Source organism: Macaca mulatta, chromosome 5 (genome assembly GCF_049350105.2).
Source record: "Macaca mulatta isolate MMU2019108-1 chromosome 5, T2T-MMU8v2.0, whole genome shotgun sequence".
NCBI classification, from domain to species: Eukaryota; Metazoa; Chordata; class Mammalia; order Primates; family Cercopithecidae; genus Macaca; species Macaca mulatta.
Window position 1 is genome coordinate 8719084 of NC_133410.1, and position 23577 is coordinate 8742660.

General features: G+C 43.7%; 1 protein-coding gene across 2 annotated transcripts; it reads left to right on the forward strand.

The window, feature by feature from the left end:
- The first annotated feature begins 48 nt into the window (after positions 1–48).
- On the forward strand, positions 49–22966 carry LYAR (Ly1 antibody reactive). 2 transcript variants are annotated; one of them, NM_001258141.1, is given in 10 exon segments: positions 63–164; positions 3297–3350; positions 5973–6147; positions 7864–7978; positions 10014–10121; positions 10233–10316; positions 17027–17429; positions 18134–18220; positions 22049–22134; positions 22642–22958. In NM_001258141.1, coding segments are annotated over 8 exon segments (1140 nt in total). In that variant the 5' UTR covers positions 63–164; positions 3297–3350; positions 5973–6025; the 3' UTR covers positions 22777–22958.
- The last annotated feature ends 611 nt before the right edge of the window (positions 22967–23577 follow it).

The window sequence follows — 23577 nt, forward strand, 5'->3', positions numbered from 1 at the left end:
GGGGGGAGTTGTGTGGCCGCGGTGCGCAGGCGCGCTGGGTGGCTCAGCAGTGAATTCTGCACCGCGAATCCAAAGAGGCAGGTAGCTGCGGCGCTGGGCCGGCGGCGGCGAGTCCACGTGCTCCCCGCGGCCGGTTGAAACCGTTGGCGGGCGCTGACTGAGAGGTGAGGGGCGGTGGCCCAGAGGTCCGACCTAGAAGGCTGGGGCTCAGAGAGTGAGTAGGGGAGGGACACCGTCAGCCCCTCTGGGTTACGCATGGAGGAAGGATTTCCATTCAGATCTCACTCCTGCTCTGGGGAAGTGGCAGGAGTCCTGGACTTAGGGTGACCAACTCGTTTTAGTTTTAAAACTTAAAGTCCCGCGTCCTGGGAACCCCCTCAGGCCTGGCCAAACCAGGACGGTTGGTCACCGCCCGACTGGGCTTCAGGCTTGCTGCATGTTGGGGACAGGGCTCTTCTCTAGCTTTGGCCGCATCCACTCCCTGAGGAGGAGGTCTTAGGATGTAGCGGTCCAGAGCACGTACTTAGGACCAGAATAACTACTGCGTGTGAATCTGGGTTGCCACTACCTGGTGTAAGTTTTTTAACCTCTTTGCGCCTCAGTTTCCTCATCTGTCATAACATATAGAACCTAACTCGGAGGACTGTGATGAGGATTGCATGCGTAGAAATGCGTTGACCTCCTATGAGAGGGCTTGGGTGCTCCATAAATGTTAGGATTCTCTGCAGCACCTGCCTCTGAGGAGAGGGGGGTGGGAATGAGGTGGGGTGTGTATTTGCAACCCTGATTTCTAGCAGAGGAGGGCCACTTGGGACTTCTTCACACTGTGCCCCAGGCTCCCAGGGCCTAGCATAGTGCCTGACACATGGCAGTTTCCCGAGTGAAGGGATGGTGTTTGAAACAGTGCTGGTGATGTAGTGTGTGGGGTGGGAGGTGGAGAGACATGGCCTCTGTGCCTCAGTTTGCTCATCTGTTTAGTGGAGATAGGTGCACCTACTTCCCAGGGCTTTTGCAAGGAACAAGGGAGAGATTCTCTCCTTGTGAATGTTACCCATTGTAACCCTTATCAGCCCCACACACAAAGGTACAGGCAGGATGGTGGACAGAGTATGTTTGTCTGTCCTTCTCTTGCACCACATCCATGGTTGCTCAGAATGCTACCTGTGGAAGGGGCTTGAGTCTTGTCAAGTTGGCCTGACTTCTTGTTTCACAGACGAGAGAACCTGAAGTTTAAAGAGGCAGTGGCATGCTCAGGGTCACAGTGTTCAGTGAGGGATGTCCTGGGGTTGCCAGCCAGGCCCCTCAGGTGGGCTGTTTCAGTGGTAGTGGTGGTAATAATGTGTAGGTCAGTGTCTGTATGTGCATGCAAGAATATTTTAAGAATAGTCAGGGCCAAGCGCGGTGGCCCATGCCTGTAATCCCAGCACTTTGGGAGGCCGAGGAGGGTGGATCACCTGAGGTCAGGAGTTCACGACCAGCCTGGTCAACATGGTGAAACCCCATCTCTACTAAAAATACAAAAATTAGCCGGGCGTGGTGGCACGTGCCTGTAATCCCAGCTACTGGGGAGGCTGAGGCCGGAGAATTGCTTGAACCTGGGAGGCAGAGCTTGCAGTGAGCCAAGATGGCGCCACTGTACTCCAGCCTGGGCAACAGAGCGAGACTCCATCTCAAAAAAAAGAAAAAAAGAAAAAAAAATAACAAGTAACAAAAAAATATAGAGGGAGGAAGGTTAAAAAAAATCATTCCAATCTCAGAACCAAACCTAAGGGCATGTTTTCAGGGAACTTGGTAGAGTAGGCACCCATGGGGTGAGGAGCCAGAGAAGGTTAGAGTGAATTTATGAAGATAAATGGGTGGGTTGATGGTCATATTTAAAGGAGCATGGGTTTAGGAGGGGGCTGGGTGTAATAGCATTGATGTGCAAATTAGTAGGTCACAGAAAAACCTTTCTACAGTTAGGCAGGGATGAAGCTTTCATATCTGATGTCTTATTTAACTTTCCACCCAACGCTTTGAGTTAGGTATTAGATCCATTTTACAGATAAACAGATTCTGGGAAGTTAAGGAACCTTGAAGTCATTTAGTTTTTAATGACTTTTTTGGCATTAGCAGATGTAGGCTCCAGCTCAGATCCTCTACCCCTGAGCCAGGGCTCTGTCCAACAAAACCTGGCAACCATCTTGTTAAGAGACGACTAACAAGTTCCCAGCCCCTTACTGACCACTGGCTGCTGCCAGTCAACTAGCTTAGCTGTCCAGCACCTGACAGCCTCTCCTGTGACATGGGTGGTCTCCTTGCCCACTGCACACAGGCTTTATAATTAAGACTTAGGGTTCTAATATTTTTACATGGAAAGCCATCTCGTAGAGACTTTAATTTTTTTTCCTCTTTGGATGAGGACCTCAACGTCCTAGGTACTGAGTAACCACCAAGCAAATGGCTAGGACATGGCAGGTCAAGATGGAGGCAGGGTGGGAGCCTCGACTTGTTGCCTGGTCTTTGAGGCTACCTCTGCCACTTACTGTGACTTCGGGCAGTTCACTTACCCTCCTGAGCCTTGGGTTTTCTCTCCAGATGGAGGTAGTATGATCAAAGCAGTCTTAGTTGTGTTGGGTGCAGTCGTGTTCATAAATGGGACACGGCTTCGTAGAGAGCTAAGGATCATGTGTTCTATGGTGCAGACCCCATCGTCTTTTTCATGTGTATGGCATGTGATGAGAGCTCAGTAGACTGACCATACAGACAGACGAAGACGCAGCCAGAAGCACACGCAGAGGACGTGCGTGAGGGCCCAGGTGTATCTGGGTGGATAGTATGGCGTCAGCGTTCAGGAAATGTCTGCCGAATTGAGTTAAAGTGACTGGGCAAGAACGGAAGTATGCTCTCAACCAGTCCAAGAACACTGCCTTCTGCTTGCCTTTCTCTTTTAACATGCCCATATGGCCAGAAGGAAAGCATGTAGAATCTCTCTGGCTGCACTGGGACTGGGCATTGGGCAGAGGGAGTTGGGGAGCCAGGGAAGGAAAAGAGGACTCTATTTAGATCCAGCCCCATAAAGGGAAAAAAAAAACTGCCATCTTTTTACACTTAGGGCTAAATGTTGAAGTCTGTCACCTGGGAGCCCAGCCAACTGGGTGTCCTCAAAGTCTTAATGCAGTTTTAAGCTTTCATAATTTCAGAAGCATAAATGTTCCAAACTTGCCAAAACATTATTTAAAAGTTTAATTAAATTTCCTTCATGCTTATCTAGTCTTGTGGAATTTGAGTAATACCGTTTTACTTTTTTGTTTTAGGCAATGTTTGCTGTCTTCCATTAGAGGGACTGAATTTCCACATGACGGCTTTTTGTAAGTTTGTAGCATTTACACTTATGAATATTAAGCCTGCACTAAGACCTGGGACACCCTGTCTGCTCTGCAGTTAGGCTGACGGAAGCTTTTGATGGTTTTGAACTTTTCTTTGAAGCCCAAGCAAGTGTTTATGGCATAATTTACAGGTATTTCCGCCTGGGGCTAGGTTGGGTTTGAGGTGTAATCAAGGTGCTGGGCTGTCCTCCAGGCTCGGAATAAGGGAGAGGTGAGCTCCTTACAGATATTAGCTCATTAGTCAAGCAAGTGGACACAGCTGTTCCCATTTCATGGCTAGTGTAAAAATCCAGAGGAAGGTAGGAAGAGACGGGGTTCTGACTTCCTGTGCAATCCACCCATTCTGCCTTAAACAAGTAAAGACCAAATGAAAATGATGTGACAGTTATTTTTTAGCTGGACGTGTAATCAGATTCTAATCATCTTCTGAATTGATACTTAATTACACTGTGGTGTGTAGCCAATCTCCAGAGAGATAGAATGTTTTGCACAGTTACTCTTGAGTATCTTTTTGTCAGTATCACTACTTTCACTGCTTCTTTCAGTCCCTGTATTTTGTTTCCAGCTTCCTTCCTAGGCCTTTAATTCCTGACCTGCCGCTACAGGAATCTCTCAATTGAATCTTAAGCCTTGTCAAAACCTTTCTTCCTCCCATCTCCCACTCTATCAAGAAATAGAATTGTCCTCAGCAATAGAGGTTGGCAAGCTCTAAGCCATATCTAAGTTTCAGGGACTGTTTTTTATTGTTGTATCTTATTAGGAAAGTGCTTGAAAGTTTTTCAGCAGATAATTTGGCATATCACAGCTGCTTTCACCTTGTGCCTGTGATGACAATGTATTTCTTGGTGAGTAATAAGTTATTCCTGCTCTTCCACCAAAGTGCACCCCTCGCTCTTTGAGAATGTGATGTTGGCTCTTGTTCCAGCCTTTGCTCTCCCTTGTCAGGCAGGATAGCTGCTCTTGTTGCCTGACATGTTGATCATCCCTCTGCCTGTTTTAGAATGGTAAGCTGGGTGGTGGGAAAAGTGATTCCAGCTCCCTGGAGCTTGACAGTATCACACATCTTTACAGTAACCAGATGAGAAGCTGACAGTTGCTGCAGCACATCCAGAGGAGTCATGTTTTCTTTCCTGAGGATTTGGTGCTAGGTTGTAGCTGACCAAATGCTGTCCGCTTACTAACATACACTGATAGTGAGCTAAGGAGTGGGGCCTGGGACCCCAGAGTCAGGAGTCTGTGGTTTGTATGTAGCATAGAAGCTGAGCTGGTGTTTGATAGTGTCCCACGGGGCAAGAGGCCTCCACAAGAGACCAGCTGGGCCTTTGTAAACCCTGGAGATGCAGCCTGGATGTACATCTCCATTCAAGGCTGAATGGACATGAATAACCCTGGTTGCTGCATGGGTGTGGCCTCACCAGCAGTGATCCAGAACGTGCTGGTGGAGGAGCAACGGTGATTTCATGCATGGGAATTCTTTGCAACCCAAGGGTAGATCATTTGTACTGTAAGCTTGTTGGATGAAGTCCTACCCTGAAGTAAATTGCATCGATTTACTTGACCCTCACTTTTATTTTCATAATAAGAAAGAAAGCTCTGAGTTAAACGGTTCTCAGTATTTTTGCTATAAAACTTATAATGTAAAACAACAATGCTGTTTTAAAATCTAGTGATTAAAAAATTATGTAAGTGTGGAAAATTACTGTGACTTCTCTAACACTTTTAGATGAATTTGTGTTTTCTTCAGCACAGTAGCATTTCTGTGAAATTTTAAAATGATGTTTATGTACGTGTGCAGACATACTTCTTGTTGGGGCAGTGCTCAGGACACCTGGGTTCGTGAACTCCAGTAATTCAGCACCCAGCAGTTGGGACACCTGGACATGGTTCCATTTCTTTCTGACTTGTCCGACAAGCTGCCACATGAAGGAGGCCCCTGTCCACTACAGCTGAGGCACATGTCCACATTTTAACCTTTGTGGATATATAGTAATACTGATATGAATGCTTTTAGTGCCATAGAAATTGTGCCCATAGAATTGCCTCTTCTTCACTTTCTAAACTTCACTCAGTTTTCCTCTTGCTGTGTTCTTAGTATATTTGAGGACCTGAAATAGTTTGTAGTGTACACCTAAATTGCAATGCCTTCTGTAAGTTTCATATACAGGGAGTTTAAGGTATTACGGAAAGTAAGATTTAACACCCTCAAAGCTCTTCATCTCGAGAGCCAATCTGCCAGGTTTAAATCTTGGTTCTGTTAACTGTGCATCCTTGGGCAAGTTATGTAATCTCTCTGTCTCAGTTACCTCATATAAATTCTGAACAATAATAGTCCTTCCCTCAGAGGGTTACTGTGGGGATTGAATAAGTGAATACACATAAAGCCTCCAGAATAGTGCCTGGCACATGGTAAGGACACAGTAAATGTCAGCCATTCTCATTGTTAATGTCAGTTTTACTTATATGAATGGTGGAGTTTTATGTAGATTGCTAATCAACTTTGACTCTGTTATTTTCATGTGAAATTATGGTTGAAAAGTTAGCTGCATGAGCCATTTATGAAATGAGAAGTTTCAGTTTATAATGATATTATCTTTTATTCCTTAGGACAAGACTTAAAACCTGTCTTGGATAGAGAATATTTAGCCATTTACCTCAAAATGGTATTTTTTACATGCAATGCATGTGGTGAATCAGTGAAGAAAATACAAGTGGAAAAGCATGTGTCTGTTTGCAGAAACTGTGAATGCCTTTCTTGCATTGACTGTGGTAAAGATTTCTGGTAAGCTTCACAGAATTCATGTAAATTCATAGTAAATCCAGATCAATTTTGGAAGCGTTGGCCCCACAAAGCTTGGAAAAATAGTGGCAAATGTGAGGAACGAAATTAAGACTAAAAACTGGTATGGTCCACTGATTATAACCGGTGTGATGCTTTAAAATGTGCTTTACTAGGCTGGGTGCAGTGGCTCACGCCTGTAATGCTAACACTTTGGGAGGCCAAGGTACGCAGATCATAAGGTCAGGAGTTCAAGACCAGCGTGTCCAACATGGTGAAACCCCATCTCTACTGAAAATACAAAAGTTAGCCAGGCATGGTAGTGTGCGCCTGTAATCCCAGCTACTCGGGAGGCTGAGGCAGGAGAATCGCTCGAACCTGGGGGGCAGAGGTTGCGGTGAGCCGAGATTTCGCCACTGCACTCCAGCCTGGGTGACAGAGCAAGACTCCATCTCCAGGGGGAAAAATGTGCTTTACTAAACAATTTGCTTTTTGAGAATACGTTAAAGAGAAGACTAGGGGAAGGGGAATTACGATGATGAGAGCATTCACTCAGTGACACTGGTTGCTATTGCATTGCCACTGTTACCAGACCCAGGGAACCAACTGCATGGAAGATGGCTCCAGGGTTTTAGAGCCAGTTCCGTTAGGCCTCGGGCATCGTGTGCCCGTCACAGTGAAGAGATGGACTTACAGACCAGAAAGTGAATTTATGAGCTCACGGTTGGGGAGATGACTGGTAGCAGAGGAAACTATGTCCTCCCTGGAAAATCAGAGGTGCTGGTGGAAGTGAGGCTCTTCCTGGCCCCCAAGTGTCAGGAGACACTTCCATTGAGGAAGCCTCTGTGAATGTGAGGAGTTAGCCGGGAGGGACAGGACAGATCCTGCCTTAGACACTATTTCTTCAGGTGGGTCATTTGCAGAGGGCTGCCCTCTTGAATTTCATGTTCATTCCCCTTCAGCCTCAGAAGGTCCAGGCGAGAAGCTAGCTTCGCCTGCATCTGCCCTAGTGTCCTCTGAGGCATTTAGATGGTACTGGCTAAAACTCTGTTTTAATTCATTCTAGAGCAGTGATTTTTTGGAAACTGCTAACCTCTGTTCAGACCTAATCCTAGGAGGAAGCTTGATACATAAAGTAGGTTAAATTTGAGTTTTCGTTACCCTGGACCTTGTCCCCAGCATTTCCCTAAAGAACCCCATGGAGCTTTACAAAGATTATATGAGAGCAAATTGAGTTTTCTTTTTTCCCAGGACCCTAAGGTATCCAGAACTGTTGGTAACCTCATGCTGCCATTTTGTATCTGTTTTTGATTTATTCTATAACTAATTATTGCTTGTCCATTCTATTACCAGGAAGTCATTGAGATTTTTGTAATTTAAGAAAATGACCCTATTGCATAGAACTATTTTCTTGTTTATTCAGTATATATACACTTATGACTAAAAAAAAAAAAAACTGCCTATCAATTTAACTTAAGGTGTTTATAAAAATGGGGGAAAATTTTCGCGATGCGTTTTATATTGAAGACTTTGGAGGAAGGGGGATGTGGTTCTGACCAGGAGGTTGTAAACATAATAAGTGAAATCGATGGGGTGCTTGTGTGGTAGACACGTGTGAAAATACACAGTGTAGGCTACAGAAGATAGTGGCAGCATGCTGGTATTAACACCTCCAACTTGGTTATCAGTCTAATGGCAGAACCTTTGATCACTTTAAAGGGGTGATGACTATAAAAACCACGTGAAATGCATAAGTGAAGATCAGAAGTATGGTGGCAAAGGTTATGAAGGTAAAACCCACAAAGGCGACATTAAACAGCAGGCGTGGATTCAGGTAATGTCTTTCTAACTCATTGAGTAGCTTCCTTTGACAGCTTCCGCTTTCTTTGGAAGCCCAAGAGACTAAATGTGTCATCCCTGCAGACAAGCCCTGGAAACCTCATGTCCTAGGATAGACAGGTTGAACTAAAACCTCTTGAAAAAGAGTTCTTTGGCCGGGCGTGGTGGCTCATGCCTGTAATCCCAGCACTTTGGGAGGCCGAGGCAGGCGAGTCACAAGGTCAGGAGTTCGAGATCAGCCTAGCCAAAATGATGAAGCCCCGTCTCTACTAAAAATACAAAAAATTAGTCAGGCGTGGTGGCAGACACCTGTAATCCCAGCTACTCGGTAGGCTGAGGCAGGAGAATCGCTTGAACCCAGGAGGTAGAGGTTGCAGTGAGCTGAGATTGTACCGCTGCACTCCAGCCTGAGGGACAGAGTGAGATTCTGTCTCAAAAAAAAAAAAAAAGGAAGAAAAAGAGTTCTTTAAAACAGTTGTGGTGCCTTATACCTTTAAACCACATGTTTTGTTAATTTCTTGAAAAAATGTTTTAGAATTTTCATTAGCTTTCCCTTGGCTGTAAAACTGAATGGAACCCTTCTAATCTCTTCCTGCTTCTAGTAATAATGCAGCTTTTATAACTGAAGCCATGTTATGTTACTCTGTCATGTCTGCCAGTCATTAGAATTTGGCAAAATAAAGATACTTTCATCAATGTAGAGAATTTTCTACTTTAAAATAGTATGAAAACATGCACAATAGAAATGGCAGAAGCATTGACTCCTCCCTAATTCACTCTGGAAGTATAACTCTCAGAATGCTACTGATCATTTACAGAATAGGTAGCAAGAGGAAGGATTCAGAAAGGAAGGGGGGAGAATGAAAAGACAGATGTCATCTATGTGAAAATTCTGTGTTTTTCTAAAAACCAATAAAAAATAATCACTCCATTTGATAATAGAGTTGAAACATGAGTTTTTCAGACATTAACTAGCTTCCTGAATTAGCATACTACTAGGGGGACATTTCTGTTCACAAAGGACTTACAAGAGCAGGTTGAGAAGCTAATGAAATCCTGTTTGCGCTGGTGACCAACAGCCACACTTTTGGGCACTCTCTGTAATTCTCTAAAAACCAGATGACATTCCTAGGCCCTAAGGTTGAGGTGCATGGGTCTGTGAGTTCCATCTCTGCTGTTGTCACACTCAATGAAATCCTCTGAAGCAGGGGTCAGCAAACTACAGAAACTTTTTACAGCTTTGTAATAAGTTTTGAAATTAGAAAATATGAGATCCGCATTTTTATTCGTGTTTTCGAAATTGTTTTGGCTATTTGGTGTCCCTTGAGATTCCATGTGAGTTTTAGGATGGATTTTTCTGTTTCTGCAAATGTATATATACGCACATTGGATTTTGATAGGAATTGTATTGAATCTATAGATTGCTTGGGTAGTATTAACATCTTAACAGCTTTAAGTCTCCCAGTCCATGAGTACAGAATGTTTTTCATTTATTTGTGTCTGCTTTCATTTCTTTCAGTAATGTTTTTTGGTTTTCAGTAAACAAGTCTTTTGCCTCTTCGGTTAAGTTTATTCCTGATTATTCTTTTTGATGCTGTTGCAAATGGAATTGTTTTCGTAATTTCTCTTTCTGGTTGTTTCTTGTTGTTAGGTAAAATGCAGCTTGATTTTTGAATGTGGATTTTGTATCCTGCAACTTTGCTGGATTTGTTTATTAGTTCTAACAATTTTTGTGTTGACTCTTTAGGACTTTTGACATATAAGACCACATCATCTGTGAACAGAGATAATTTTACTTCATCCTTTGCAATTAGGATGCCTTTTATTTTGTTTTCTTGCCTAACTGCTCTGGCTAGGACTCCAGTGCTATGTTAATAGAAGTTAATCTATATATTTTTAAGCATAGACATGAATACAGAATCTGGGCTTACAACGTGAACGCTTTAGCCATGGCAAGGACTTTTTCAGTTGGCTTTCATGAAACTCATGTTTGTTGTTTATTGTTTTTCTTTTTTCTTCCTTTTTTGTAGAAAATTAGTGAATTAATAAAGAGACCCAACGTCAGCCCCAAAGTGAGAGAACTTTTAGAGCAAATTAGTGCTTTTGACAACGTTCCTAGGAAAAAGGCAAAATTTCAGGTATGAATTGACTTTCTTGGATGGAGGGGGCTGTGTGGCCCATCAGTGACTGAGCTTGTGTGTACCTGTCCCAGTGGGATCAATAGTTCTTTTTCTTTTTGTTTCTTACAGAATTGGATGAAGAACAGTTTAAAAGTTCATAATGAATCCATTCTGGACCAGGTGTGGAATATCTTTTCTGAAGCTTCCAACAGTGTAAGTCAGATCTGATTTTAGATTTGCAGTGTGACAAAAATGATTAGTAATAATGAAATGGGAGTTTCTTATTTTTGGAAGTCAAGGCAGCCTTCTTTTTTATTTTTATTTTTTTGAGACAGAGTCTTACTCTGTTGCCCAGGCTGCAGTGCAGTGGCACGATCATGGCTCACTGCAACCTCCACCTCCCAGGTTCAAGCAATTCTCGGGTCTCAGCCTCCCAAGTAGCTGGGACTATAGGCACGAGCCATCATGCCTAGCTAATTTTTTGTATTTTTTTTTAGCAGAGACAGAGTTTCACCGTGTTGACCAGGCTGGTCTTGAACTCCTGACCTCAGGTGACCTGCCTGCCTTGGCCTTCCAAAGTGCTGGACTTACAGGCATGAGCCACCGCGTCCGGCCCGGCCTTCTTTTTTAGAGAGCCTCTTGGTGCCTTCATTTATGGAAAGGAAGAAACTGAATGCCCTGCAGAGACTTCCTTGTTGTAAAGAGCAAGGTGTTTCATCCCAATGTTTGATACTGGTTCCAGCCAGCATGTAATGATTTGCTTAGTAATCAGGCAGGGAGATAGGTACGTGGGAAAGAACAGGAGCTTTGGATTTCTGACAGACCTGGTTCAAATCCCTGCTGTGCAGTTTGCCTGACGTTTGATCTTAGGCAGATTTTTAGCCTCTGAGCCTCAGTTTCTGTATCTAAAAAAAATGTGAATAGTAATATTCATTCATTTATTTAATACTTAACTGAGTGCCTGATCTGTGCCAGGCCCTGAACAAAAAATCTAAAGTATCCCAGGTGGTAGTACATGAAGGAAAATAAAACAGGGTGAGGACATAGTGACTCGGTGTTCCTCTGGATAAGCGGTGAGGGGTCACAGCAGCCTCTGAAGGTTACAGTTAAGGTAGAAGAGCAGTCTGCGTGCAGCGCCTTCCTTCTGTTAGAAGGAGAGTTCCCTTGGAGTAATTAAATCAGCCACCTGTTAGTCAAAATGGTTTAATAGAGACCCTAAATGTGGACTATATATGTAGAAAATCTTGGTTTGGTATCCTTTAGCCACATTGTTGATTACATTGTTTATTTTTGTGTAAATATCAGTTTCAAAAAACAGTGGGGTCAGAACCCCACTGGTCTTCACTCTTGTCAAATTATCAAGAGTTGATTCATTTTATGTAGAGAGAATACTTTTGGCAGCAAGTGGGCATCAAAATGAAAATTTATCTTGGTAGTATACCTACCATTTGTCTCTTTCAGAATGTACAGATTGACTCTTTGGACCCGTATAACTGATCATTACATTGCCCTTCATGTGGCACCTTTTTTTTTATTAGTATTATACTTTAAGTTCTAGGGTACATGTGCACAACGTGCAGGTTTGATACATAGGTATACATGTGCCATGTTGGCTCGCTGCACCCATCAACTCATCATTTACATTAGGTATTTCTCCTAATGCTATCCCTCCCCCAGTCCCCTACCCCCTGACAGGCCCCAGTGTGTGATATTCTCTGCCCTGTGTCCAAGTGATCTCGTTGTTCACTTCCCACCAATGAATAAGAAGATGCAATGTTTGATTTTCTGTCCTTGTGATATTTTGCTGAGAATGATGGTTTCCAGCTTCATCCATGTCCCTGCAAAGGACATGAACTCATCCTTTTTTATGGCTGCATAGTATTCCATGGTGTATATGTGCCACATTTTCTTAATCACATTTTCTTAATCCAGTCTATCATTGATGGACATTTGGGTTGGTTCCAAGTCTTTGCTATTGTGAGTAGTGCCACAATAAACATATGTGTGCTCGTGTCTTTATAGCGCATGATTTATAATTCTTTGGGTATATACCCAGTAATAGGATCACTGGGTCAAATGGTAATTCTAGTTCTAGATCCTTGAGGAAATGCCACACTATCTTCCACAATGATTGAACTAGTTTACACTCCCACCAACAGTGTAAAAGTGTTCCTGTTTCTCCACATCCTCTCCAGCATCTGCTGTTTCCTGACATTTTAATGATCAACATTCTAACTGGCCTGAGATAGTATCTCATTGTGGTTTTGATTTGCATTTCTCTGATGGCTAGTGACTATGAGCATTTTTCCATGTGTCTGTTGGCTGCATAAATGTCTTCTTTTGAGAAGTGTCTGTTCATATCCTTTGCCCACTTTTTGATGGGGTTGTTTTTTTCTTGTAAATCTGAGTTCTTTGTAGATTCTGGATATTAGCCCTTTGTCAGATGGGTAGATTGCAAAAATTTTCTCCCATTCTGTAGGTTGCCTGTTCACTCTGATGGTAGTTTCTTTTGCCCTGTAGAAGCTCTTTAGTTTAATTAGATCCCGTTTGTCTATTTTGGCTTTTGTTGCCATTGCTTTTGATGTTTTAGACATGAAGTCTTTGCCCATGCCTATGTCTGAATGGTGTTGCCTAGGTTTTCTTCTAGGGTTTGTATGGATTTAGGTCTAACATTTAATCCATCTTGAATTAAGTTTTATATAAGGTATAAGGAAGGGATCCAGTTTCAGCTTTCTATATATGGCTAGCCGTTTCCCAGCACCATTTATTAAATAGGGAATCCTTTCCCCATTTCTTGTTTTTGTCAAGTTTGTCAAAGATCAGATGGTTGTAAATGTGTGGTGTTACTTCTGAGGCCTCTGTTCTGTTCCATTGGCCTGTATATCTGTTTTGGTACCAGTAACATGCTGTTTTGGTTACTGTAGCCTTGTAGGATAGTTTGAAGTCAGGTAGCGTGATGCCTCCCGCTTTGTTCTTTTTACTTGGGATTGTCTTGGTAATGTGGGTCTTTATTGGTTCCATATGAACTTTGAAGTAGTTTTTTCCAATTCTGTGAAGAAAGTCATCGGTAGCTTGATGGGGATGGCATTGAATCTATAAATTACCTTGGGCAGTATGGCCATTTTCACAATATTGATTCTTCCTATCCATGAGTGTGGAATGTTCTATTTGTTTGTGTCCTCTTTTTATTTTGTTGAGCAGTGGTTTGTAGTTCTCCTTGAAGAGGTCCTTCACATCTCTTATAAGTTGGATTCCTAGATATATTATTCTCTTTGTAGCAGTTGTGAATGGGAGTTCACTCATGATTTGGCTGTCTGTCTGTTATCGGTGTATAGGAATGCTTGTGATTTTTGCACGTTGATTTTGTATCCTGAGACTTTGCTGAAGTTGCTTATCAGCTTAAGGAGATTTTGGGCTGAGACGATGGGGTTTTCTAAATATACAGTCATGTCATTGGCAAACAGGGACAATTTTACTTCCTCATTTCCTAATTGAATACCCTTTATTTCTTTATCTTGCCTGAATACCCTGGCCAGAACTTCCAACACTACGTTGAATAGGAGTGGTGAGAGAGAGCATCCTTATCTTGGTGGCATCTATTTTTTAGAGTTATTTCTGTTTTAACTAAGAATCAAAGATTTGAAATTGCTTCAACTGCAGGGTTTTAAAAAGTTTTTTCCAGTTTCCCTTTTGAAGTATAAACATACTAAGCATTAAATAAAATAAGGAGTAAATAGCCCCTGGTAGACCCTGAGCTCTGCGAAACACAGCCTGTCATCCCCCACCTCTACCTTTGCACTGTGACCCTCCCAGCATACCCTGTGTTTGTAGTGCAGAGCAGAGGATCCTGAGGCCTTGTCCTCCATACCGTGGATGTTTATCCTCCTGTAACTCTGCCAGATGTCAGGTCGGATGTTTTTGTGCCCTATACCCCATCACAGATAGGACCCCATCTGTCCTATACCACAGTTCACCTGATCACTGTGGATGCAACCGTAATTAGGCCAAGGTCCTGGCTACTTGGAGCTATGTTCTAGTGGGGGAGATAGACAGCCACCTACGGGTCCATGGTGTAATGTCAGGTCCTGATCGGCACTGGGAAGAAGCCAGAGCCACTGGGAGGCCAGGACTGAAGAAGGTGCTCGGTTAGGAAAGAGTCAGGGAGGGCATCACAGAGGACACCACATTTCAGAAGAGTGTGTAATGAAGTAGAAAGGAGATGGGGAAGAATTGTTTTACCTATTTATTGAGCAGCCGCCAGATGGGAAAATGTGTGCCTCCCTCTCTTTTTTATGGCCAGGTGGAGTGGCTCATGCCTGTAATTCCAGTACTTTGGGAGGCCGAGGCAGGGAGATCACTTGAGGTCAGGAGTTCGACACCAGCCTGACCAACATGGTGAAACCCCATCTCTACTAAAAATACAAAAATTAGCTGGACGTGATGGTGTGCTCCTGTAATCCCAGCTACTTGGGAGGCTGAGGCACGAGAATCATTTGAACCTGGGAGGCGAAGGTTTCAATGAGCCGAGATTGTGCCACTGCACTCCAGCCTGGGTGATAGAGCAAGACTCAGTCTCAAATAATAATAATAATAATGATAATATTTTACTAGAAGATACCAACAAAATTGAAGGATAGATGTGAAGTTTCTTTGTCCCCTTCTTCCTAAGTCTATTTCTGACATCATCCTCTGCCCTTTTCCCCATGAGCCTTGACAACTTGATGTTGTTAAACCACTGCTACTGAGAAAACTTGAACTCCTTAGTTCAGTATCCATTTTCTTTTTTTCTTTTCTTTTGAGATGAAATCTCACTCTGTCACCCAGGCTGGAGTACAGTGGTGTGATCTCTGCTCACAGCAACCTCTGCCTCCCAGATTCAAGCAATTCTCCTGTCCCAGCCTCCCGAGTAGCTGGGATTACAGGTGCTCGCCACCACGCCCAGCTGATTTTTGTATTTTTAGTAGAGACGGGGTTTCACCATGTTGGCCAGGCTGGTCTTGAACTTCTGACCTCAGGTGATCTGCCTGCCTTGGCCTCCCAAAGTGCTGCGATTACAGGCATGAGCCACTGCGCCCAGCCTACAGGCCTACAGTATCCATTTTCTTTTCTTTGTTTTTCTTCTTTTTTTTTTTTTTGTTTGAGACGGAGTTTCACTCTTGTTGCCCAGGCTGGAATGCAGTGGCATGATCTCGGCTCACTGCAACCTCTGCCTTCCAGGTTCAAGCGATCCTGCCTCAGCCTTCCCAGTATCCATTTTCTAATGCTTCTCCTGTAGCCAAGGACTGAGCCTTAAGGTCTGAGTCTAAGTCCTGAGTCCTTGCACTCTAGTGAAATCTAGTCTTTTTTTTTTATTGGGTCCAGTTTTGACAACATTGTTCTTCCTTGCTACCCACAATCTCCCAAAGGAGGAAGACTGTAGGTAACTTACCCTGTCATTTGGCTGGACTAACAGACGGAATTTGAACCCCGCCTGCAGGGGCGTCAGCTCAGTGGTTTCTCACACCCGGGAGCAACCCTGGACTGCTGCCACTGGCCACTCCCTTTCTCTCCAGAGGCATCAGGGAACATGGAGCAGTTCAATAAATTGCTCCAGGTCATCTCTTGAGAAAGGGGCTCCGGGAGTTCAGGAAGGATTGGGACTGAACTGTGCTGATGTCATTGTTTAAAGTAGGATCTATGTGCTGATTTTAATAAGGTAATGCAAGGCTGGGTGCTGTGGCTCATACCTGTAATCCCACCACTCTGGGAGGCCAAGGCGGGTGTATCACCTGAGGTTGGGAGTTCAAGACCAGCCTGGCCAACATGGTGAAACCCTGTCTGTACTGAAAATCCAAAAATGAGCCAGGTGTGGTGGCGCATGCCTGTAATTCCAGCTACTCAGGAGGCTGAGACAGGAGAATCACTTGAATCTGGGAGGTGGAGGTTGCAGTGAGCTGATATTGCACCACTGTACTCTAGCCTGGGTGCCAGAGTGAGACTCTGTCTCAGAATAATAATAATAATAATAATAATAATAATGCATTTAACAGTGGTAACCATGAGAGAGACCCCTCCATACGTAAAGAATAGGTGACCCCGTCTCTACAGAAAATGCAAAAATTTTCCAGTTATAGTAGCTTGTGCCTGTGGTCCCAGCTACTTGGGAGGCTGAGGCAGGAGTGTTGCTTGAGCCTGGGAGGCGGAGGTTGCAGTGAGCTGAGATTGTGCCACTGCATTTCAGCCTAGGCAACAGAACAGAGCAAGACCCTGTCTCCATTGAAAAAACAAACAAGAATGGTGAGAATGGTGACCATTCTTCTAATGGTAACTTTCTAGTCTGAATAATGATGATAATAACTACCATTTTCCAATGCTGATAATTTACAAAACTCTTCACACACAGTGGGCTGGTTTATTGGGCATCACTGTGCTAACAAGCATGTGACGGATCTTCCCTCGTTTCATCCGCCCATGTGTAAGGCAGGAATTACTACCTTTCATTTTACAGATGAGGAAATAGGTGTGGAACAGATAAATAACTTGCCCAGACTAGGAGTTAACAGAACTGGAACTTGAACCCAGGTCTGCAGACACATACATCCAGTGGTTCCTACCACCCCTAAGTACTCTTATCTGAAAGGCGAATAGTGAACTGGAATGAAAGGTCTTATCTTCAGCGACATAAGGATTCTTCGCTTTTCCAATGGAATGAAAATGTCTGTTCCGTGCAGACAGAGGGGTGGGGACTGGGGGAGGTGGTTTCCCATTTTGTATATTTACTGCTACATTTTAGCTGCTGGTGGGGGGTCACAGTTATAAAACGGTAAGGGATAAAATCAACCATTTTTCTTGAACAGTTTATGTAGTAGCCCAGGCAATAATGTGACAACTCTGTTTACACATTTAAAATGAATATGTGTTTCTTGGTTTTGCTTAATCATAAGGAACCAGTCAGTAAGGAACAGGATCAACAGCCACTCCACCCAGTGGCACATCCTCGTGCAGAAATCTCCACCAAGGTTCCACCCTCCAAAGTGAAAGATGCCGTGGAACAGCAAGGGGAGGTGAAGAAGAATAAAAGAGAAAGAAAGGAAGAACGGCAGAAGAAAAGGAAAAGAGAAAAGAAAGAACTAAAATTAGAAAACCACCAGGAAAACTCAAGGAATCAGAAGCCTAAGAAGCGTAAAAAGGGACAGGAGGCTGACCTTGGGGCTGGTGGAGAGGAAGTCCCTGAGGCCAACGGCTCTGCAGGGAAGAGGAGCAAGAAGAAGAAGCAGCGCAAGGACAGTGCTGGTGAGGAAGAGGCAAACGTGGGTGCAGGAAAGAGGAAGCGGAAGCACTCAGAAGGTAAGTGGCTGGCTAACGCTCCAGGATTCGTCTGAAAACCGGGAAAGCTGTGAATTTGGGGTATTTAATCCTGTTAGACCTAGTGTTGTGTGTGTGTGTGTGCGCGTGTGGTTTTAATGTTTTGTTTTTGTTTTTTTTTTTTGAGACAGAGTCTCGCTCTGTTGCCCAGGCTGGAGTGCAGTGGCACGATCTCGGCTCACTGCAACCTCCACCAAGCGATTCTTCTGTCTCATCCTCCTGAGTAGCTGAGATGACAGGCATGTGTCACCAGGCCCGGCTAACTTTTGTATTTTTAGTAGAGATGGGGTTTCACCATGTTAGTCTAGCTGGTTTCGAACTCCTGACCTCTGGTGATCCGCCCCTGTCAGCCTCCCAAAGTGCTGGGATTACAGGCATGAGCTACCGCACCCAGCTAGACTTTGTGTTTTGAACCAAGTAAGGGAACGAGCATAAGCTTTGTGGCCAGGCTGAGCTGGGCCCTGCCCAGGCAAATGACCTCACTTCTCAACTCCCTTCGTCCCATCTCCAGCATGGAGGAGGATAAAACCCTCCTGGCGTTTTGTAAACCGGGGCTGGCTAGGCAGCCTGGAGAAGAAATGAGATGATAATGTGGAGCGTGCCTAGCTCGCATAAGGTCTCATTAAATGGTAGCTGCTAGCATAAATGCAAAATCTTCTTTAAAAAAAACCTTTCCAAATACTTAGTTGAAACAGATTCTAAGAAGAAAAAGATGAAGCTCCCAGAGCATCCTGAGGGCGGAGAACCAGAAGACCATGAGGCTCCTGCAAAAGGTATATCACTGCTGTCATTCCAAGAGCACAGCTGCGCACAGCGGCTCTCACTGATAGTCCCAGCTACTTGAAAGGCAGGGGCAGGAGGGTCACTTAAGCTCAGGAGTTTGAGGCTGTAGTGAGCCATGGGCATACGACTTTCAAAAAGAAAGAGAGAGAGAGAGAGAAAAGAAATGCACGGTCCCTTGTAGGTTGGGAGAGGGGCCGATAGATGCCCCCTTCTCGGGGAGGAAGGTGTAACCCGGGAACTTCTGATAGGGTCTTACCCTCCAGAGGCATGTATAAGAATTTGAAAGTAAAATCAGCTCTCTAGGGTGTATGAGTCAGTCTTACAGTGCCTCTCACCCACTGTCTTTAAGGAGAAAAGTAAAGCAATCTAGTTTGGAAATGTATGTTATCTTGGGAATTTAAATAAACCTAATATAGCTTTCTGAGACCGTTCCCTTTCGCTCCTCCCCAACTCTCTCGTCCCTGCCTTTCATTGTCCTTTTAGAAGTCCCCTCAGCTGTGCCCCTGCCCATCTCTGGGCCTGTTTCTGTGATCTCCTTGCTTATATCTTCAACCTCAGAATCCAGTCCCTGGCCTTCACGGGCCCTCTGAAATGCTGCCTCTTACACAAAGCTTCTCTCCTGCTTCCTCAGGTCTGAAGCACTCACACCTGTCGGGAGGTGGCAAGTCGTCATCTCTCTGCCACTTCCCCCAACCCCCAGGATCCCGCAGTTCAGAACAGGTCCAAGGACTCAAATGGGCCTGCAGCTTTATTAGCAGAGTTCAGTGACTCCCAGCGTTGGGTTAGATCCCTTAGCTTAAAACCCCCTTCTCAACTTTGTAAACAGTAGTGCCCCCATATCTGTGGTATGGAAAATTCCAGAAATAAACAATTGATAAGTTTTCCATTGCTTGCTGTTCTGAGCAGCATGGCGAGATCTCTTGCTGTCCTGCTCTGTGCCTTCCTCACCACAAGAAGGGTGAGGATAGTACAATAAGGTGTTTAGAAAGAGAGACCACATTCATATAACTTTTATTATAGTGTATTGTAAAATTGTTGTATTTTATTATTAGTTATTAATATTTTACTGAGCCTAATTTATAAGTGGAGAATTATCATAGATATGCATGAATATTGAGGAAAAGACTGTATATATAGGGTTCAGCACCATCGTGATTTCAGGTATCCACTGGGGGTCTGGGAACTCTGATCCCTACAGTTCAAGGGGGACAACTGGAACGGTTTTTTTGGTTGTTGTTGTTGTTACATTTTTTGTTTTGAGATCCTTGTAGACTTACATGCAGTTGTAAGACATAATGGAGACTCAGGCGTCCTTATGTATCCGCGTACCCTTTACCTTGTTGCCACCCAGGATAACACTTTACACAACTGTAGTACAGCATCTCAGCCGGGATGTTGACATTGATCCGCTTCTGTTTCCATCGCCATCGCACAAGGCTGCCTCCTGCTGCCCTCTTGCAGCCATAGCCATTTCCCTCTTACCCCCACCCCCTCCTTAGCCTCTGGCAATCACTCATCTGTTCTTCATTTCTGTAATCTCAGAATGTTCTATGAATGGAATCATACAGTATGTAACCTTTTGAGATTGACTCTTCACTCAGCATTTTTCTCTGACGATTCACCCAGGCTGCTGAACTGATAATATTCATGTTACTGGTGAGAAGTATCCCATGCTATGCATGCGTCACACTTTCTTTCATCATTCACCTGTTGAGGGACACCTGGGAGGTTTCTAATTTCTGGTTATTAATGAATAAAGCTGCAGTAAATATTGATGTGCAAGTTTCTGTGTGAACTAAGTCAGTTTTTCTGAAGTAAATTTGAGTTGTTTGGGGGTTTTTTGGTGGTGGTTGTTTTTGTGAGATTTTTTTGTTTTTTTTTTTTACTGTTGAGATTTGAGTTTTTTATTCTAAATATTACTCCTTTGTGGGACATATGGTTTGTGAATTTTTTTCAGTCTGTTGCTTGTTTTTTCATCATAACAGAGTCTTTTTTAGGGCAAATGGTTTTGTTTTGATAAAGTTTAATTTATCAGTTTATCTTATGGATTGTACTAACAACTCTTTACCTAGCCCGAGAGCCTAAAAATTGTTTTGTTTTCTAAATTATCTTATTGGGTAACTTTTTTTTTTTTTTTTTTTTTTAACAAATCAACATTTTATGTATTTCAGGTGTACAACTTAATGTGTTACTGTGTTTTATTTTATTTTTTGAGACAGGGTCTCACTATTGCCCAGGGTGGAGAGCATTGGTGTGATCATGGCTCACTGCAGCCTCAACTTCCTGACCTCAAGCAATCTTCCTGAGTAGTTAGGACCACAGGTACACACCACCACACCCAGCGAATTTTTAAATTTTTGTGAGGATGGAGGTCTTGCAATGTTGCCCAGGCTGGTCTTGAACTCCTGGGCTCAAGCAATCCTTCCGCCTCAGCCTCCCAAAGTGCCTGGTTTACAAGCATGAGCCACCATGCCCAGCTCAACTTAATGTTTTATTATACATGTACATTGTGAAATAGTCACTACAATCAAGCTAATTAGCACATTTATCACCTCACATAGTTTACCTGTGTGTGTGTGTGTGTGTGTGTGTGTGTGTGTTGAGAACACTTAAGATATATCCTCTCAGCAAATTTCAGGTCTATGTTAAATGCCTCCTAGTCTTACATTTTATATTGAAGTCCATGATTCATTTTGAGTTAGTTGTTTTTGTAAGGTGTGAGATCCTGTTTATGCTTTCAATTTTACCTGGCTTTCTCTCACATGTCTTTAGTGGTTGTAGAGGGGCACGGCCTTGTTGCTGTCAGGTGGGGGTGGAAGTCCAGGCTCCCCACTGAGCCTCCATCAGCACCTGAGGACGGCCACTTCTTGCTCCTGCTGGGCAGGGCTCCTGGTGCAGGCTCCACTGACATCACAGCAGGGGCAGCCTCATGACTGGCCTGTATGGTTGAGAACCCTGAATTCCTGCTTGGCCTTCTGTGACACCATCCCTCATTACAGCCTGGCAAAGGTAGAGAGCTCAGCCTCCCCACTCGGCTTTTGCTGGTGTAGGTGGGGGTGGAGCCACCATTTTTTCTGTGATGTGAGGCTGTGGTAGGGTGGTTATTGTACAAAAGTTTTCTGTCTTGCTAGGCTGCCGTTTCCTGGTTCTTTGCCAAGAGCGCGGGCTTCTGTTGGAACTGTTTTGTCTGTGGCTGTTGGTGTTCAGGTTGCTGGCTTCTTGAGCTCCAGATCTGGGGTACAGGCTGCAAGAAGCTCACCTCGTGTTGCTCTGCAGGCCCCAAGGTCCCGGCTGGTCTCTGTCTTTCAGAATCTTCCTATGTTTCTTGTGTGTATAGTTTCAGGGTTCTCAGTTGTAGCGGGCAGGAGGAATGGGGAAAGTATGTCCACTCCATCTTCCCAGAAGCAGAAGTCCCCTCGATGAGTACTTTTAGTCCCTCTTTAATAGTTTGTGATTGTCCTCTCTCTCATTCCAGGTCAGGCTGCTTTTGCTCATCTTTGTCCTCCCTACTGTGCAGGGACAGCCCCATGATCTTAGTGGATTCTTAGGAAATCTGTGTTGAGTTCATTAAATCAACTCTAGGAGTTTGTCATACCGATGGCACGTGGGCACCTGCTCACTCTAAGAGCCAGTCCTTTGAAGGGTAGTGAGTGCTTCTAGGACACTGGAATTGAACAGATGCATGGTGCTGTGGAGTCCGGTTCATTAGGGGGTTAACTCATTTCCTGGGAAGCAAATAGGTGTTGCAGAAGTTGTTTCTTTACCCTTCTCATAGTAAAACAAAACATTTGTCTTAAATATTATTATTTATATTGTAGGTAAATTCAACTGGAAGGGAACGATTAAAGCAATTCTGAAACAGGCCCCAGACAATGAAATAACAATAAAAAAGCTAAGGAAAAAGGTATGGCATATGAACAAACCCACGTGTCTAACAGCTGGGGAGAACTGATTTCTAAATGTACAATTGTTTGCTTTTTCTTTTTTCACCTAAAACACTGAAAATCTGTGTGTGTCTCAGTGATTTTCAAGCTGCTCCAAAGCCCCTCACACAGCCTCAGCCAGGGTGGTTTCTAGATTTTGGGCTTGTTTATAAGACTTTGAAGAGAGGCTCCATTTATTTAATTTTTATTGTTTGGAAATTATTGTTCTAGGTATTTGCTCTCTTTCGCCTGTTCCAGAGCAATGGTTTCTTCTCCTTTATTTTACTTTGTATCTCAGGGTGACTCACACATAGCCAAGCCCCCACACGTGGCTGCTACCTGGGTTTTCACAAGTGGAGCACACCTGAGTAACTTACTCCTGGGTTTCTTTTACTTTTTACTGTTGTCCTATTTCTGGGTTAAAGACAGAACATTTTAAGATAAATTTCCAGGTGAAATACACTCATTTGATGTTTTTCTTTGTGAAGGTTTTAGCTCAGTACTACACAGTGACAGATGAGCATCACAGATCCGAAGAGGAACTCCTGGTCATTTTTAACAAGAAAATCAGCAAGAACCCTACCTTTAAGTTATTAAAGGACAAAGTCAAGCTTGTGAAATGAACATTTCTGTATTTAAAAACTGAATCCATTCTGCTGTCTTCTTCCTTTCACTGCTGTTTATAAAATGTGTAATGAATTCTAACAACTCAAATTTTGCTTTTTGAAGCTATATTTTTAAGTTAAGAAAAAATGTATTTTTGGTATAACTTTTATGAGAAAAGTAAAATATATTCTTGTCCAAACTTCTAAATTTGTTGTGGCAAAAATTACTGAACTTGACAAAATAATTTTGTGTGAAAAATTTTTTTCAGTGTAGTACAGCAACAAGTAAAAAAGTAATTCCTCTTTTGATCAGACTAAAAAGTATTCATTTTAACCACATCGTTTCTACACTTTGTTGTTGTTGTTGTTTGAGAAAGGGTCTCGTCTGTCGCCCAGCCTAGAGTGCAGTGGCACAGTCTCAGCCCACTGCAAACTCCGCCTCCCAGGTTCAAGCAGTTCTCCTGCCTCAGCCTCCTGAGTAGCTGGGATTACAGGCACCCGCCACCACACCCGGCTAATTTTTATATTTTTAGTAGAGCCAGTGTTTCACCATGTTGGCCAGGCTAGTCCCAAACTGACCTCAAGTGATCCGCCCGCCTCAGCCACCCAAAGTGCTGGGATTACAGGCATGAGCCACTGTGCCCAGCTATTTCTACACATTTTTAATTAGAGATGTTTTGTGCGTTTGTTTTTTGTGTTGTTAGAATGTATATGTGACCTGCGGGAATGATCATGACAAGAGTCTTTTGTATGTGTTAATCCTTCTGTAGCCAGAAGTGTGGTGCTGTAGAGGAGGCTTCTCTGTAACAGGTTCACCCA